The 15,336-nt window shown below is 39.8% G+C and overlaps 1 protein-coding gene across 2 annotated transcripts in view; it reads left to right on the top strand.

Annotated features, from left to right (window-relative positions):
* The window catches only part of XPNPEP3 (X-prolyl aminopeptidase 3), an 80,923-nt gene that overhangs the window by 54,667 nt on the left and 10,920 nt on the right, over positions 1–15,336 (top strand). For both annotated transcript variants that reach the window (XM_044228942.1, XM_044228943.1), the window contains exons 6-7: positions 683–796; positions 9,883–9,968. In XM_044228942.1, coding sequence (XP_044084877.1) covers positions 683–796; positions 9,883–9,968 — 200 coding nt within the window. The remainder of the gene's footprint in view (positions 1–682; positions 797–9,882; positions 9,969–15,336) is intronic.

The raw sequence follows: 15,336 nt of genomic DNA, 5'->3' as shown, positions 1-15,336 counted from the left end.
ATTTAGATACGTCTAAAATACACAGAGCTACAATTAAATGAAGAGAATTGCAAAGCAGAACAAACGAAGCAAAGACTTAAGTCAGATGTGAGCGGAGAATACTGTTCAAGTAAATGCAAAGGACAAGGATGGGAGTAGTACTGGAAAGAGCAGCCGCTTCTCGCCAGTCTCCGGCTCTGTCCTTGGACAAAGTGAAAGCAGGAGAATTTATCATTTGCCTAGCATCCTTTTTCACTTTTCTAGCACATGTAGGTTGGTAGCTGTTTGAAAAGTTGAAATTAGTAATGCAGAGCTGTTGTTGAAACCAGAAGCTATATTCCAGCGTTTACCTAAATAAGAATAAAAACTGGGAGCTTTACTCGACTATATCTCTGTACTCAGCCATGATCATAGGTTTTCTATGTTCTCTTCTGGACTTAATTTGAAAATCACAGGAAATTTGGAGCACTCAGAGGAACAGAACAGACTTAATAATAGGGTCAAATAACAGGATGGGGGGGAGAATAAAAAATAGAGTGGAATTGCAGTATAAGAAGTTCGGTTAGATTTGATGACTTGTTCTCCAGTAATGATGGAAAAGAAGGACTTGAATGGAGAGATGGACTGTTTGTTGGAGGGAGCCTGGGCTGGCACAGTCCTGAGGAAATCCTGTCTTCTGTCATGCTTGGCTCTTGTTTTTCAGTTTGAATTTGAATGCCGGGCCCGTGGTGCAGACATCTTGGCCTACCCACCCGTGGTCGCTGGAGGTAATCGGTCAAACACTTTGCATTATGTGAAGAATAATCAGCTCATCAAGGTACACGAAATGCCCTTCAGTGCCACTTCCTCTGGTGCCACTTCTAAAGCACTTTATTGTTTATAAAATGATTTTACAGACATTATCTCATTTGCTTCTCGTATTAGCACTCTAAGATAGGAGCAGTTATTAACATGCCTGTTCAACAGATGAGGAAAATAAACTTAAAAAATTAGGCAACTCATTAGGGCAGAGCTGAGAATTCTACTGTAAAGCTTCTGCTTATTTTTTTTTCCTGCTCATAATTTTTTTTAAAGATTTTTATTTATTTATTTGACAGATCACAAGTAGGCAGAGAGGCAGGCAGAGAGAGAGAGGAGGAAGCAGGCTCCCCACTGAGCAGAGAGCCCAATGCGGGACTCGATCCCAGGACCCTGGGATCATGACCTGAGCCCAAGGCAGAGGCTTTAACCCACTGAGCCACTCAGGCGCCCCCCTGCTCATAGTTTTTAATAACACTCCTCCTCAAAGGACTTGGGCATCAGTGGGTCATGCATATTTTGGGAGTAGACAAATTTTAGTAGTGCCTTATAAGTTGTGAGGAAGTTGATCTTTTATAGTTCCCTCCCCCACCAACTGACTATACACGTAGAGAATTGTATATGCCTTTATTTCTTTTCTTTTTTTTTTATTTGACAGAGCATGCACAAGTAGGGGGAACAGCAGACTCCCCACTGAGCAGAGAGCCCTATGTGGTACTCAATCCCAGGACCCTGGGATTATGACCCAAACTGAAGGCAGCCTCTCAACCAACTAAGCCACCCAGGTGCCCTGTATATGCTCTATTAAGTCCACTTTTTTTTTTTTTTTTAAGATGTGGGAAGGGGTTCTGTCAGCCCAGTGCAGCACTTAAACTCATGACACTGAAATCAAGACCTGCGCTGAGATCAAGAGTCACACGCTTAACCAACTGAGCCACCCAGGCACTCCCAAATCCACTTTTATTTTTTTATTTTTTATTTTTTTTATTTTTTGGGGTTTTTTTTTTTAAGATTTTATTTATTTATTTGGCAGAGAGAGAGAGCACAAGAGGCAAAGCAGTAGACAGAGGGAAAGGAAGAAGCAGACATCGCGCCAAGCAGAGAGACCAATGTAGGGCTCGATCCCAGGACCCTAGGATCATGACCTGTGCTAACCAACTGAGCCACCCAGGCGCCCCTGAAGTCCACTTTTATTTATCTGTTTTAATTTTCAATAATTTCAGGAAAATAAATATAGCAAATACGTAAATTACACAATATATTTTTTAAATGAGTACCCATGAATTGATCACTTAGCCCAGGAAAAGAACACTACCAGTTCTATGCATCTACTTATGTGTCTTTATGCTTTGCTATCCTATTGCCTCCCTCCCAGAGGTAACTAACTGTTTATCCTAAATTTTTGTCTTCCCTCAATTTTTTGAAGTGGCTGTGTCAACGTATATATGATTCCCCAAATAATACTAGTTAGCTCTGCCTGTTTGTGAATTACATAAAACTATATACTGCTATAAGTAGTTTTTTGGAACTTTTTTTAATTCATAAGTGTGAGGAGATAATACAGTGTGTTTTCCCAAGTATCTGTATCTGTTTGTACTCCTACCAGTGGTGTGTAATTCTCTTGACCACATCCTCTCTATCGCCTGATGTTATCAGACTTCTTAATTTCTGCCATTCTAATTGGTATAAAACAGTATCATTGTGGTCTTAATTTCTGTTACCTTAATTATCAGTGGAATTAAGTATCTTTTTTATCTTTAGCACTACTAGTTTCAACTCACTAATGTGCTGTTTAGGATATTCTGATTTGTTTTCATGCGTGAGATTGGCTTATTTTTCTCATTGTCTTTTTCTGATTTTCATATCAAGTCCAAACTAAGTTCATAAAATGAGTAACTACTGGTAAACTACTGGTAAAGTACTTAAAACATAAAGGAGCAGTTTAATGAGTAATTATAAAGTGGACACCCATGTAACCATTACCGTGTCAAATAAAAGGTATTGACAAGCTACAGCTCTCTGCACCAAATCTAGCCTCCCATTTTGTTTTGTGAAGAGGTTTTATTAGAATACAGATGTTCCTGCTTTCTTCCCACAGTGGCAGAGTTGAGTACTTGCACTGGAGACAGTATGGTCCACAAAGTAAAAAGTATGTACTATCTAGCCCTTTACAGAAAAAAATGATGAATGCCTGAAATAGGACGTTACTCTCCCTCCACTCCTCAGAAGCTTATTCTACCACGTGGTTCTTCCCAGTGGTAACTTCTCTCCCTAGTGGGGAGAACCACTCTCCTGATTTTGATGGTCATCATTTCTTTGCTTCGCATTTTATTTTCCTACTAATAAACCGTACAGTTGAATGTAGTTTGGCTTTGGTCATGTTTGAGCTTTATGTATTTGAAATATTATGTCTGTCTTTTTCATACAACGTATGTTGCATACCACTGCAGTTTGTTCATTTTAATTATTGTAGCATAGAACAGCAATGAAAGTGTGGTCTGTGAGGTTAAATACATTTTTATAAGAATACCCAGACTTTGCCTTTTCCATTCTTACTCTCTCAAGTGTACAAGGAAGTAACCCAGTGGCTTTATGACCTGCAGTACCACACCAGCCTGGAGGAGGAGAAGTAATATGAGATTTTAGCTGTTTTCTGTTACACTAGACAAAGATTTATAAAACTATACAACAGTGCAGCATTTCTAACTACATACTTTTATTTAGAAAAATAGTTTCTTTTCAGGGCGCCTGGTTAGCTCAGTTCAGGTCATGATCCCAGGTCATGGAATCAAGGGTCCTTGCTGAGCAGGGAGCCTGCTTCTCCCCTGCCTGCCATTCCCCCCGCTTGTACTTATTCTCTCCCTCTCTTTCTCTCTCTCTCTGTCAAATTAATTAATTAATTAATTAAAGACTGTTTAAAAAAAAAGGAAAGAGGCACCTGGTTGGCTCAGTGGGTTAAGCCTCTTCCTTCGGCTCAGGTCATGATCTCAGTGTCCTGGGATGGAGCCCCAAATCGGGAATCTGCTTAGCAGGGAGCCTGCTTCCCGCGCCCCCCCCTCCCCCGCCTGCCTCTCTGCCTGCTTGTGATCTCTGTCAAATAAATAAATAAAATATTCAAAAAAAAAAGAAAAAAAGAAAAACAATTACTTTAAGTTAAAAATGTCATTGGGCGCCTGGGTGGCTCAGTGGATTAAGCCGCTGCCTTCGGCTCAGGTCATGATCTCAGTGTCCTGGGATCAAGCCCCGCATCGGGCTCTTTGCTTGGCGGGAGCCTGCTTCTCTCTCTTTCTCTCTGCCTGACTCTCCGCCTGCTTATGATCTTTCTCTCTGTCAAATAAATAAATAAAATCTTTAAAAAAAAAAAAGAAAGAAAAGAAAAAATGTCATTGGGCACCTGGGTGGCTCAGTGGGTTAAGCCACTGCCTTCAGCTCAGGTCATGATCTCGGGGTCCTGGGATCGAGTCCCACATCAGGCTCTCTGCTCAGCAGGGAGCCTGCTTCTCTCTCTCTCTCTCTCTCTCTCTCTCTGCCTGCCTCTCTGTCTACTTGTGATCTCTCTGTCAAATAAATAAATCTTTTTTTAAAAAAAAGTCATTTACTTAACATGAAATAGGTTTATTGTTATTTTTTTAACAAATTAACAAATACTGTAAAATTAGTGTGATAAATATCCATAGATGGCCATTTACATAGTTTCTAAGTTTTTACCATTATGAACAATGTACTGTGAACATTCTTGTATGTTACACCTGGTGTACAAGTTACCAGGTTTGTCTAAGGGACATAATAATGGAATTGATGGGTCATAGGCATGCATATTTGCATTATAGTAGAAAATACCAAACATTTCCAAAGTGATTATATCAACATATGCTTCACTTTTCCTGAGACAGTTTGGTAGGTTATATTTTTCTACCACTTTATCTAAATTTTTAAAATTACTTTTAATCCTTTATAATTATAGTTATGTACCTTTTTTTTTTTTTTAAAGATTTTATTTATTTGACAGTGAGAGAGGTAATACAAGCAGAGGGAGTGGGAGAGCCAGGCTTCCCAGCAAGCAGGGAGCTTGATGGAGGACTCCATCCCAAGACCCTGGGATCATGACCTGAGCTGAAGGCAGACGCTTAACACCTGAGCCACCAGGGGCCCAGTAATGTACCTTTTTACATTCTTGGTATATTTTTGTCTCTTCTCTCTCTCGCTCTCTTTTTTGATTGAAGAAGGCAAGCAATTATTTATTAGAATTAGTTGGAAAGACTTGGGTGCAACATACTTAAAATTTAAGTCCAAATCAAACACTAGCTTTGGAGCTAGATTAATTGAACACCACAGTAGTTCCTGGACCCACTGTGACCTTGGGCAAATAACAGCAGTACCTCGTAGGCCTGTTGAGAAGATTAAGATAATGTAGAATGAGTTTACCAATTCTGGCACCTCATCAACATGCAGTAAACGTTGTCAGTGTTGTAGAGCACCACATGTCCTGCAGTAGCTTCATAGGAATATCCTTCCCTGGTGTCACAGGGCTGTCAGACTTCTGAGGTCCTGGTGGAGCAGCTTTCTCACTCAGGTAAGGGCATCTGAGGATGCCGTACAGAAACTGTTCAGGGCCAAAGATGCCCTACTTGCAAGTCATCCTGGGGCTGCCTCTGTCTAAAGCCTCCACACATGTCTGGAGGTTGGCCGGGGTACCTCCCGCCAGAGCAGAGGCCGCAGGGGAAAGGACAGCCCGAAGTCAATGCTTTTTTCTTTCTTTATAAAAAGTAAACATACATTTACTCTGTGTACCAGCAATTCCATTTATAGGTATTTTTCAAGAAAAATTAAAACAGATCCACAAGTTGCCTTGTACAAGAATGTTCATAGCAAGTTCACTACTAATAGACCCAGTGTCTATCCCCAGGGTATTAGATAAGGAAATTGCCATGTGGTGTATTTGTCAAATAAAGTGGAGCAAACCACTGCAGTACCAGTGAATAATGTCAGAAGCATTATGCTGAGTGAATAAGTCAGACAAAACATTATAAACTATATGATTCCATCTATACGAATTTCTAAAATGGACAAAACTAACCTATGTTGATAGAAACCAGATCAGTGGTTGCTTCTTATGGGAATATTGACCAGGAAGGGACTTGAGGGCATTTGACAAAACTGACTTAACTCTATTAACTCTATATTATACTTAAGATCTGTGCATTTAATATGCATACATTAAATCTCAAAAACCTCGGCTAAAAAAAGTCTTACGAGAGGTTTTATTATTCTTGTAAAACCAACTTTTCACATCATTAATGCTATTTTATCTTTGTTTATTATTTCATTACACTGAGCCCTTGCCTTCATTAATTTCACCCTTCTACTTTTTGTGTTTATTCTCTTGTTCTTTTTGTAGTTTCTAAAATTAGGTGCTAAACTCATTAATTTTCATCCTTTCTTCTTTTTTTTCTGTGTCTGAGGGTAAATTTCTCACTTTTATTATATTCCACAAGGTTTTCCTAAGTTGTTAAATGTGTCATATATTAAAAACAATAAATGTATTGTTTAAAAATAATAATCGAATGAATTACCATGTATCTACCATCTAGGATGAGAAGAACATTAGTAGTCCTCTGGGCAAGCTCAAACACATCCCCCTTTCTGTCTCCTACCATCTTAACTTCTGTTTTAATCATTTTTGTTGTTTTTCTTCATAATTTTACCACCAGTGTGTCTATTCCTAAATAGTATACTGTCCACTCTTTAAAAACTTTAGAATAAGCACCAGTGTAGCCATACAGGGAGAGAAGAGTATTGCCATTATTAGATAAATTGGCCTGAGAGAAAATAAGCTGAGAACTTCTAGGTCATGGTATTGTTTTGGTTATCTGAAAGTTTGCAAGGCTTTTTCTGGTGAAGACTGTGGACAAGGTCCTCAACAAGCTGTGAGAATGTGGGGTACGGCCGGGGCATCTGGGAGAGCTCTGGTGTGCACTCGGTAGTGGGCATCTGATAGAAATGTAGTCAGAACAGGCTGCCCTGTGCTTCTGCGTCTCAACCACAGCTATGTGGAGCTCTCAGCAACAGGCCAAAGCAGAACCCTTCTGACAGAGTTTGTGTAGGTTTACATGCATGTTCACCTTTCCTGCTTACATCTTCGATGGCTCTCCTGGGATCAGCTTCCTTCAGCCTGAAGAAAATCGTTTAGATGAAGGTCTGTGGCTGATAAAATTTTCTTTTCTTTTTTTTAGTCAGATATCTTTATTTCATTCTCAATTCTTGATGATGGCTCTACCAAGAAAACAATCCTAGATTCTTTTCAGTCTTACAGATTAAAAACAACCAAACAAGGAGCGCCTGTGTGGCTCAGTTAAGTGTCTCCCTTCGGCTCAAGTGATGATCCCAGAGTTCTGGGATCCAGCCTGGCATCGAGCTCCCTGCTCAGTGGGGAATCTGCTTCTCCCTCTGACCCTCCCCCGCTGCTTGTGCTTGTATGTTCTCTCTCTCCTCTCCCTCCACTCTTTCTCACATAAATAAATAAAATCTTGGGGCGCCTGGGTGGCTCAGTGGGTTAAAGCCTCTGCCTTTGGCTCAGGTCATGATCCCAGGGTCCTGGGATCAAGCCCCATGTCGGCCTCTCTGCTCAGCGGGGAGCCTGCTTCCCTTCCTCCCTGTCTGCCTCTCTGTCTACTTGTAATCTCTGTCTGTCAAATAAATAAATAAAATCTTTAAAAATAAATAAATAAAATCTTGAAATAAAATAAAAACAAACAAAAACTAATTATCATTCCTACGGGAACTCTCTTTTTGCTTTGACTGCTTTAAGATTTCATTTCTTTGGTGGTGCACCTGGGTGGCTTAGTCCCTTGGGTATGCAGCTCTTGATTTCGGCTCAGGTCATGATCTGAGTCCTGAGATGAAGCTCCGCTCCCCACCCCACCCCAGCCCCCCACCCCCCACCACCCCCCCCACCGCCATGGGCTCAGTGCTCAGTGTGGAGTCTGGTTAAGATTCATTCTCTACTCTCTCTCTCTTTCTCTATGCCCCTCCCCCCATCATTTGCACATTTGTGTGCTCTCTAATAAAATGGATAGATAAATAATAATTTTTTTAAGTTTTCTTTGGTATTTTTCAGTTTTATTGCATGTCTAAGAATAGATTTATTTTTACATATAGTCATTATGATACCTTCCCCTTCCGAAATTTGCATTCGTGTTCTTCATCAGTTCTAGGAAATTCTCAGACACTGATATCGTCTCTCCTACATTCTCTCTATTCACTCCTTCAGCAATTTCAGGTAGATATGTGTTAGACCTCTTTCTGTTCCCAGTAAGCTAACTTTCGTGTTTACATTTGCCTTATCTCTCTCATATTCTAGGGGACTTGGGTACGTCTCTCTTCCAGGAAGCCAGTTTCCGCTTCTTTGGCCATCCACTGAGTGATTGACTTCAGAAGTAGTTTTTTCTTTCCTTCTGGTTCCTTTCAAATCAGCATAGTTGTCAGTTGTCTCTTATTGCTTATTCATCTTTGTGGTTCTGTTCTTTATCCCTTTAAACATTTCATAATAGCTATTCCGTATCTAGTCATTCCCTACCTGAAGTTCTGGAAGCTCTAAATTTGGTCAGTGTTGTTCCTGCTGACTCTCACGTATGGTGACGTACCCTGTGTGCTTGACGACCTTTGGTTGTGAGCTCATCTATTTACTGGATGTTATTTTTTGGAAATCATGTCAGTCCAGATTTGGGAGAAATTTTCTCCAAAAATTGTTTGAATATGCTTTTGCCAAAAGGTACGTGGTCCTAATGACCTGGAACTCTTGTATCTCCTGTGGGAATCCTGGATTAATGTGAGAATCTCTGGCTCATTGTCCCCACTCTTTGCTGCAGGACCTCAGGGGAATATCACCTTTTCTATATATACTGTACCACTTACCTTATCACTACGCTCAGCTCTAGTTTCAGTTCTGGGGTAACTTTTTTCAAGAGAAAAAGCCTTTAAGGCATCTCTTACATTATGTAATGTCAACCTTCTGTAAAGTATGTTTGTATCCAAGATCTAGTTGTTTTCTAACAAGAAAGGTATTCTGTCATTTTGCCAAAAACAAAATTCAACATCCATTTATGAAGGTTGCCATTATTAAATACCTACACCCATTGAACCATTATTCTACTACATCCCAAGTTGTGTGCTTATTTATACATAAATAAGATGTACCCTGTCTTCAAGGACACAATAGATAATTTCAATATAACAGGACAAGTAACAAGAGAGAAATAAACCCAAAGTTTTCTTTTTCCCCCACATGTATTCTGAAGGGGAGCAAAGGGGGGAAATGATATTCTAAAATTAAAGGATTAAGGGTAATCATAATTGAATAAGGCCCTGGATACCAACTTACATAGGGGCGCCTGGGTGGCTCAGTGGGTTGGGCCGCTGCCTTCGGCTCGGGTCGTGATCTCGGAGTCCTGGGATCGAGTCCCGCATCGGGCTCTCTGCTCAGCGGGGAGCCTGCTTCCCTCTCTCTCTCTCTGCTTGCCTCTCTGCCTACTTGTGATTTCTCTCTGTCAAATAAATAAATAAAATCTTTAAAAAAAAAAAAAAACCTATAAAGCTTTATAATAAAAAAAAAGGAATTTTTAAAATAATAGTGATAATGGTACCGTTTATGATGTGCTGTTTACACCTAGTAATTCAAACCCAAGTGGTATGATTCCAGGGCCTATGCACTACTATACAACGGCCACTTCCTGAGTCAGTGTGAATTCATTTGAAAAATTGAGATGCTGTTTCTTATAAGAAGGAATCAGAGAAGATTAGTCTCCTTTAAATTAGCTTTTTAGGGGTGGCTCAGTGGTTAAAGCCTCTGCCTTCAGCTCAGGTCATGATCTCAGGGTCCTAGGATTGATCCTCGCATCAGGCTCTCTGCTCAGCAGGGAGCCTGCCTCCTCCTCTCTCTCTCTCTGCCTGCCTCTCTGCCTACTTGTGATTTGTCTGTCAAATAAATAAAAATCTTTTAAAAATAAATAAATAAATTAGCTTTCTAAATATGTATATATAAAATGAAGGACACAATGAGTTTAATCATAAGGTCACCTACTTTGACATATCATACTTCTGTTGCAGGATGGGGAAATGGTGCTGCTGGATGGAGGTTGTGAGTCTTCTTGCTATGTGAGTGACATAACCCGTACCTGGCCTGTCAATGGCAGGTAGGACTTCTACAGATCCGATTGCTTCTTAGGAGTGTGAGTTGGAATATGGGTATATTAGGAATAAATGACTAAACAAATATACAGACCCCCCAAAGCTCAGGAGCTTTGCAAAGCTCCTGATTGCTTTCTAAGACTGTTTTATTCACTAAATCATAGGATTGGGCATCTAGACACACCTAGTTAACACACACACACTCACATTGGTTTTTTTTGTTGTTGTTTTTTTTTTCACACTCACATTGTTAAAAAAAATAAATTTGAGGATGCCTGGCTGGCTCAGTGGAGCATGTGTCTTTTGATCTTGAACTTGGGGCTCAAGCCCCATGTTGGGTATAGAGATTACTTAAAGTCTTTTAAAAATAAATAAAATTTGGAGTTTTTATTTTCTGATTACAAAAGTAATTCCAGTATTCAGTTAAAAAAAAAAGAACCACTAGACATGAGAAGAATCAGGAAAAGAATCAGAAAATGACCCATAATCAAGAAAAATAGTCAATAAAAGATCCTGAGTAATCCTAATATTTCAATTAGCAAACAAGGACTTTAAAGCAGCTATCGTAGATATGTGCACAGAATTAAAGGAACATATATAAGTACAGTGAGCGAACAGATGGAGAGTTTCAGTAAGAAATAGGGAACTAAGGAATAGGGGTACCACCTGGGGGGCTCAGTCATTAAGCATCTGCCTTCAGCTCAGGTCACGATCCCAGCATCCTGGGATCCAGCCCAATATTGGGCTTCCTGCTCAGCGGGAAGCCTGCTTCTCCCTCTCCAGCTCCCCTGTGCTTGTATTCCCCCTCTCATTATCCCTATCATAAATAAATAAAATCTTTTAAAAAAGAAAGAAACTAAGAAATAACCAGAGATTCTGGGGAGATGGTAGCAAAAGCATAGTTTCTTATTCTCTCCAAATTATCAGATAGTAACAGAGCTACCAGGTAACAAACCAAACACTAGGTGATGGTATATCACTTAAACTGTAAAATACAAACATTTATGAATACATTCTACACAGCCATAAGGCCAAGATGATATCAGTATCTGTATGGAAGAAATAAGGAAGCAACAATAGTGGAGGAAGCTGACTGACGTACCTGAGAACAAAGGAACTCGCAGATAACCAACTGCTATTCACTGGAAAAGGTGGTGAGCCGATTTGAGAACAGAAACTGAAAATGGGAAAGATTTGTCACTCCAAAGGCCCGAGGAAGTTTGAGGGTGCTGTGCTCCCTTCTCACACTAAGAAGAAACTGCTGGAAGTAGAATTGAAAGTAAGCAACTTAGGGACAAGAGAGAGGAAGGAATTAAAATACCCAAATCAAAGAGGGGGAGAAGAATTGAAAGTAAGCTGCCACGTTGTTTTACCCCTACACCAAAACGACAGAAGAGTGAGCACTGTGATGTTAAAAAAAAAATCTTTCCTAAATCCTGCCTCATCCTAAAAGTTCAGAAAAGTTAATTTTACATAAAATAAGCAATAAAAAAGTATCTTGGTTAATCTCATACAAAGTTAATTAAAGGCAAAAAAAAAAAAAAAGGAATAAGGAGCACATAACATCCCTACTGATAATGGAAGCATACTGGAAAGACATAGCTACAAAAGAGATCAAAACGGGCCTACTATGTTAAAGCAAACTAGAATTTTTTTTTTTTTTAAGATTTTATCCATTTATTTCACAGACAGAGATAGGCAGAGAGGCAGGCAGAGGGAGAGGGAAGCAGGCTCCCTGCTGAGCAATGGGACCCTGGGACCATGACCTGAGCCAAAGGCAGAGGCTCTAACCCACTGAGCCACCCAGGCGCCGCTGCAAGCTAGAATTTTTTTTAAGCACATCATTCAAGACATGAAAGAACAACACAAATCAAAATTGAAAAAAATCTCAGAAACAAAGTGACAACATACAGGAAAGAACTAGAAATAAAAAATCATACCAGAAAAAAAGACTGGACTGAAAGGTATGTACTAACAATGAAGCACAATAAAGCCTTAACAACAAATAGGATGAAAGGGAAGAAAATTTTAAAAATCAAAATGAAATAAAGAAAAAAAGATTACAGGGAAAATAGCAAATATCTAAAATGGGCAGAGAAGTTAGAACATACGCATAAAGGAAGCTCTGAAGAAAATGAAAGCATGGGAACAGAACACATCCTAAAAACTACAATAAAATATTCCTGAAATGAAAATTTAAAACTACTTTTGAAAGAGCACATCATGGAGCTGAGAATATCAGCCCAGAAAAAGCAACAATAAGACATAGTCTAGTAAAATTCTGAACCTACAAGAAAAAGAAAAATTCCTTTGGGATCCAGAAAAAAAGAACATGTGATATGTAAAGGGAAAGAAATCAGGTTATCATCAGACTTTTCAAAAGCAATGCTATATACAAGTAGAGAATAGGGGCATCTGGGTGGCTCAGTGGGTTAAACCTCTGCCTTCAGCTCATGTCATGATTTCAGGGTCCTGGGATCGAGCCCCACATCTGGCTCTCTGCTCGGCAGGGAGCCTGCTTCTCCCTCTCCCTCTGCCTTGCCTCTCTGTCTACTTGTGACTCTCTCTGTCAAATAAATAAATAAAATCGTAAAAAACAACAACAACAACAAAAAAAAAACAAACGAGTAGAGAATAGAGTAACATTAGAGATACTCGAAGAACAAAAGTGTAAGCCAGACTTTATATGCAGCAAAAGCAACTTTAAGCTATAAAGGGCACACATTATTGTGTAGAAACTTAAGGATTACTCCGATGAGGAATCTGTTAGAGCTAGACATATGATCCAATATGAAACCTAGTCACCAACGCCATGGGACTACTTAAATTTAAATTAGTATCAAACCAAATTTACACTGGTTTTTTACTTGAACTGACCACATTTCAGGTGCTTTGTAGTCACGTGTGCCTAGTGGGTGCCATATTGGACAATAGATACACAGGGCAGCACATCAGCACAGGGAGGTTTCTTGATCAGTGCTGTGCTGGAGCCTGAACTTCAGTTGACAGAGTTGACTAGAGACATTGACATAAGGACTCCTGGTGAGAACATGAGAAATCGTTCGCTGTTGAACTAAGACTAGATGAAGCTAAGCGGAAGAGAGCGTCATAGTAACAACCCTATGCTCTGATCATGTAGAATAGTACATTTTTTTAAATGGAGAATGGGAGGAGCATATGCAAAAAAAAAAAAGCTTCGGTATTTTCAGGAGTTATATTTGTTACAATATTTGTATTGTAATTCTGAAATGGTGCTTGTCTGTGTAGGGAGTTAAAAGAGTAGGGGGCCTAGGTGGCTCAGTGGGTTAAAGCCTCTGCCTTCGGCTCAGATCATGATCCCAGGGTCCTGGGATCAAGCTCTGCATCCGGCTCCCTGCTCAGCAGTGAGTCTGCTTCCCTCTTTCTGTCTGCCTCTCTGCCTACTTGTGATCTCTCTCTGTCAAATAAGTAAATAAAATCTTTAAAAATAAAATAAAATAAAAGTAAGAGGGGTGCCTGGCTGGCTCAGTCAGAAGGGCATACAACTCTTGATCTCAAGAGTCATGAGGTCAAGCCCATTCTGGGTGTAGAGATTACTTAAATAAACAAGCGGTGGAAGTAAATAAATAAATAAATAAGGATGATTTTAGTTCTGTCTTCCTTTTGTTCTTGAGAACCACAATGCATGGTATGGAAGAAAAAAAGTAAATGAAATTATTACAATAGGTTGCAAAAAGCTCTGTAGTCTCAAATGTTAATGGAAGTGTCAGTATAGACTCAAATGATTTTCTTTATGTTTCTTCTCCCTTCCCTTTTCTATCCACTGAAAATCAGGTAGGAAACTATGACCAGCTTAGTAGCAGTAAGCATCACTAGTGCCCTGAGTATGATCTTGAAACACAATTTTACACTAAACTGAATGAAAACTTGGAGAGTTGGCTGGCTCAGGTCTGGATCAGGAAATTTGTAAGATGAAGCCTGGAACATCTTAGAATACCAGATAGCAAGGAAATGATCAAAAACCAGTAATATCCTGTCAAAAAGATTCAGGAACCAACTTGAGGTTGCACAGGTCAAAGATAGGAAACTTTGGGCTTCAATAATGGTAATAACTTATACCCACCAAATACATTCAAATTCATAAGTTCATAATGATAGTTTTCTTGTAATAGTAATTTTTTAAAAATTGTTCACCTTCAGAGGATGATGGGAATTCATTATATTGAAAAGTGGTAAATAAAAGAAAGAATCATCCTGCCTTTCATATATAAACTCTGTCACTGGATAGCCAAATAGATTAGAGGAAATATCTCTTTAAAATATTCCATAAAGGGGCGCCTGGGTGGCTCAGTGGGTTAAAACCTCTGCCTTCAGCTCAGGTCATGATCCCAGGGTTCTGGGATCGAGCCCCACAAGGGGCTCTCTGCTCAGCAGGGAGCCTGCTTCCTCCTGTCTCTCTGCCTACTTGTGATCTCTCTCTGTCAAATAAATAAAATCTTTAAAAAAAAATTATTGCCATTTAGCAACATCCATTAATGTATAGATGTAAGCACTCAAGGATCCATGGCTGCTAAGATCACAAGAGACAATCAGATATTATGTGCCTTGTATAATTTTGCCAAGTACTACATATAGCCAGCCTTACCAAAACGTTTGAACCTGAGCCTGATTCGTTCTTGAGATCCAGCTGCCAATTTGTAAGAAATAAAAAAGACAAAGGAATATGTTGAACTACACCAGGGGGATGTGTATTTGTCAGCTTACATTGCCATAACAAAATATGACAGACTGGGTAGCTTAAACAACAGAAATTTATTTCTCAACACTTCTGAAGGCTGGGAATTTCAAGATCAAGGTGCTAGCAAGGTAGCTTTCCTCCTGAGTCCTCTTCTTTTGGCCTTAAGCAGCCCCACTGTCTTGCTGTGTGCTCACATGCCTCTTCTACACAAAGAGACAGAGGGAGAGAAAGCAAGCTGTGGTGTCTTTTTTTTTTTTTTTAAGATTTTACTTATTTATTTGACACAGAGATCGCAAGTAGGCTGAGAGGAAGACAGAGAGAGGGGGGAAGCAGGCTCCCTGCTGAGCAGAGAGCCCAATGTGGGGCTTAATCCCAGGATCCTGAGAACCTGAGCCAAAGGCAGAGGCTAAACCCACTGAGCCACCTAGGTGCCCCTCTGGTGTCTTTTCTTAGAAGGACACTAATTCTATCGGAGCAGGACTCCCACCTTATGATCTCATATACCTTAGTTGCTTTCTGTAGAGGCCTCATCCCCAGATACAGCCAAACTAATGGTTAGGGCTTCAGCATAAGAATTTTGGGGAGACACGGACTTTCATTCTGTGAATGCAGTTAGCAAAACCTAGACTGTGATAAACACTTTGTCAGTCTGGATT

This window comes from Neovison vison, chromosome 12, assembly GCF_020171115.1.
Source record: "Neovison vison isolate M4711 chromosome 12, ASM_NN_V1, whole genome shotgun sequence".
Lineage (NCBI taxonomy): Eukaryota > Metazoa > Chordata > Mammalia > Carnivora > Mustelidae > Neogale > Neogale vison.
This window is presented reverse-complemented; position numbering and strand designations above follow the sequence as displayed.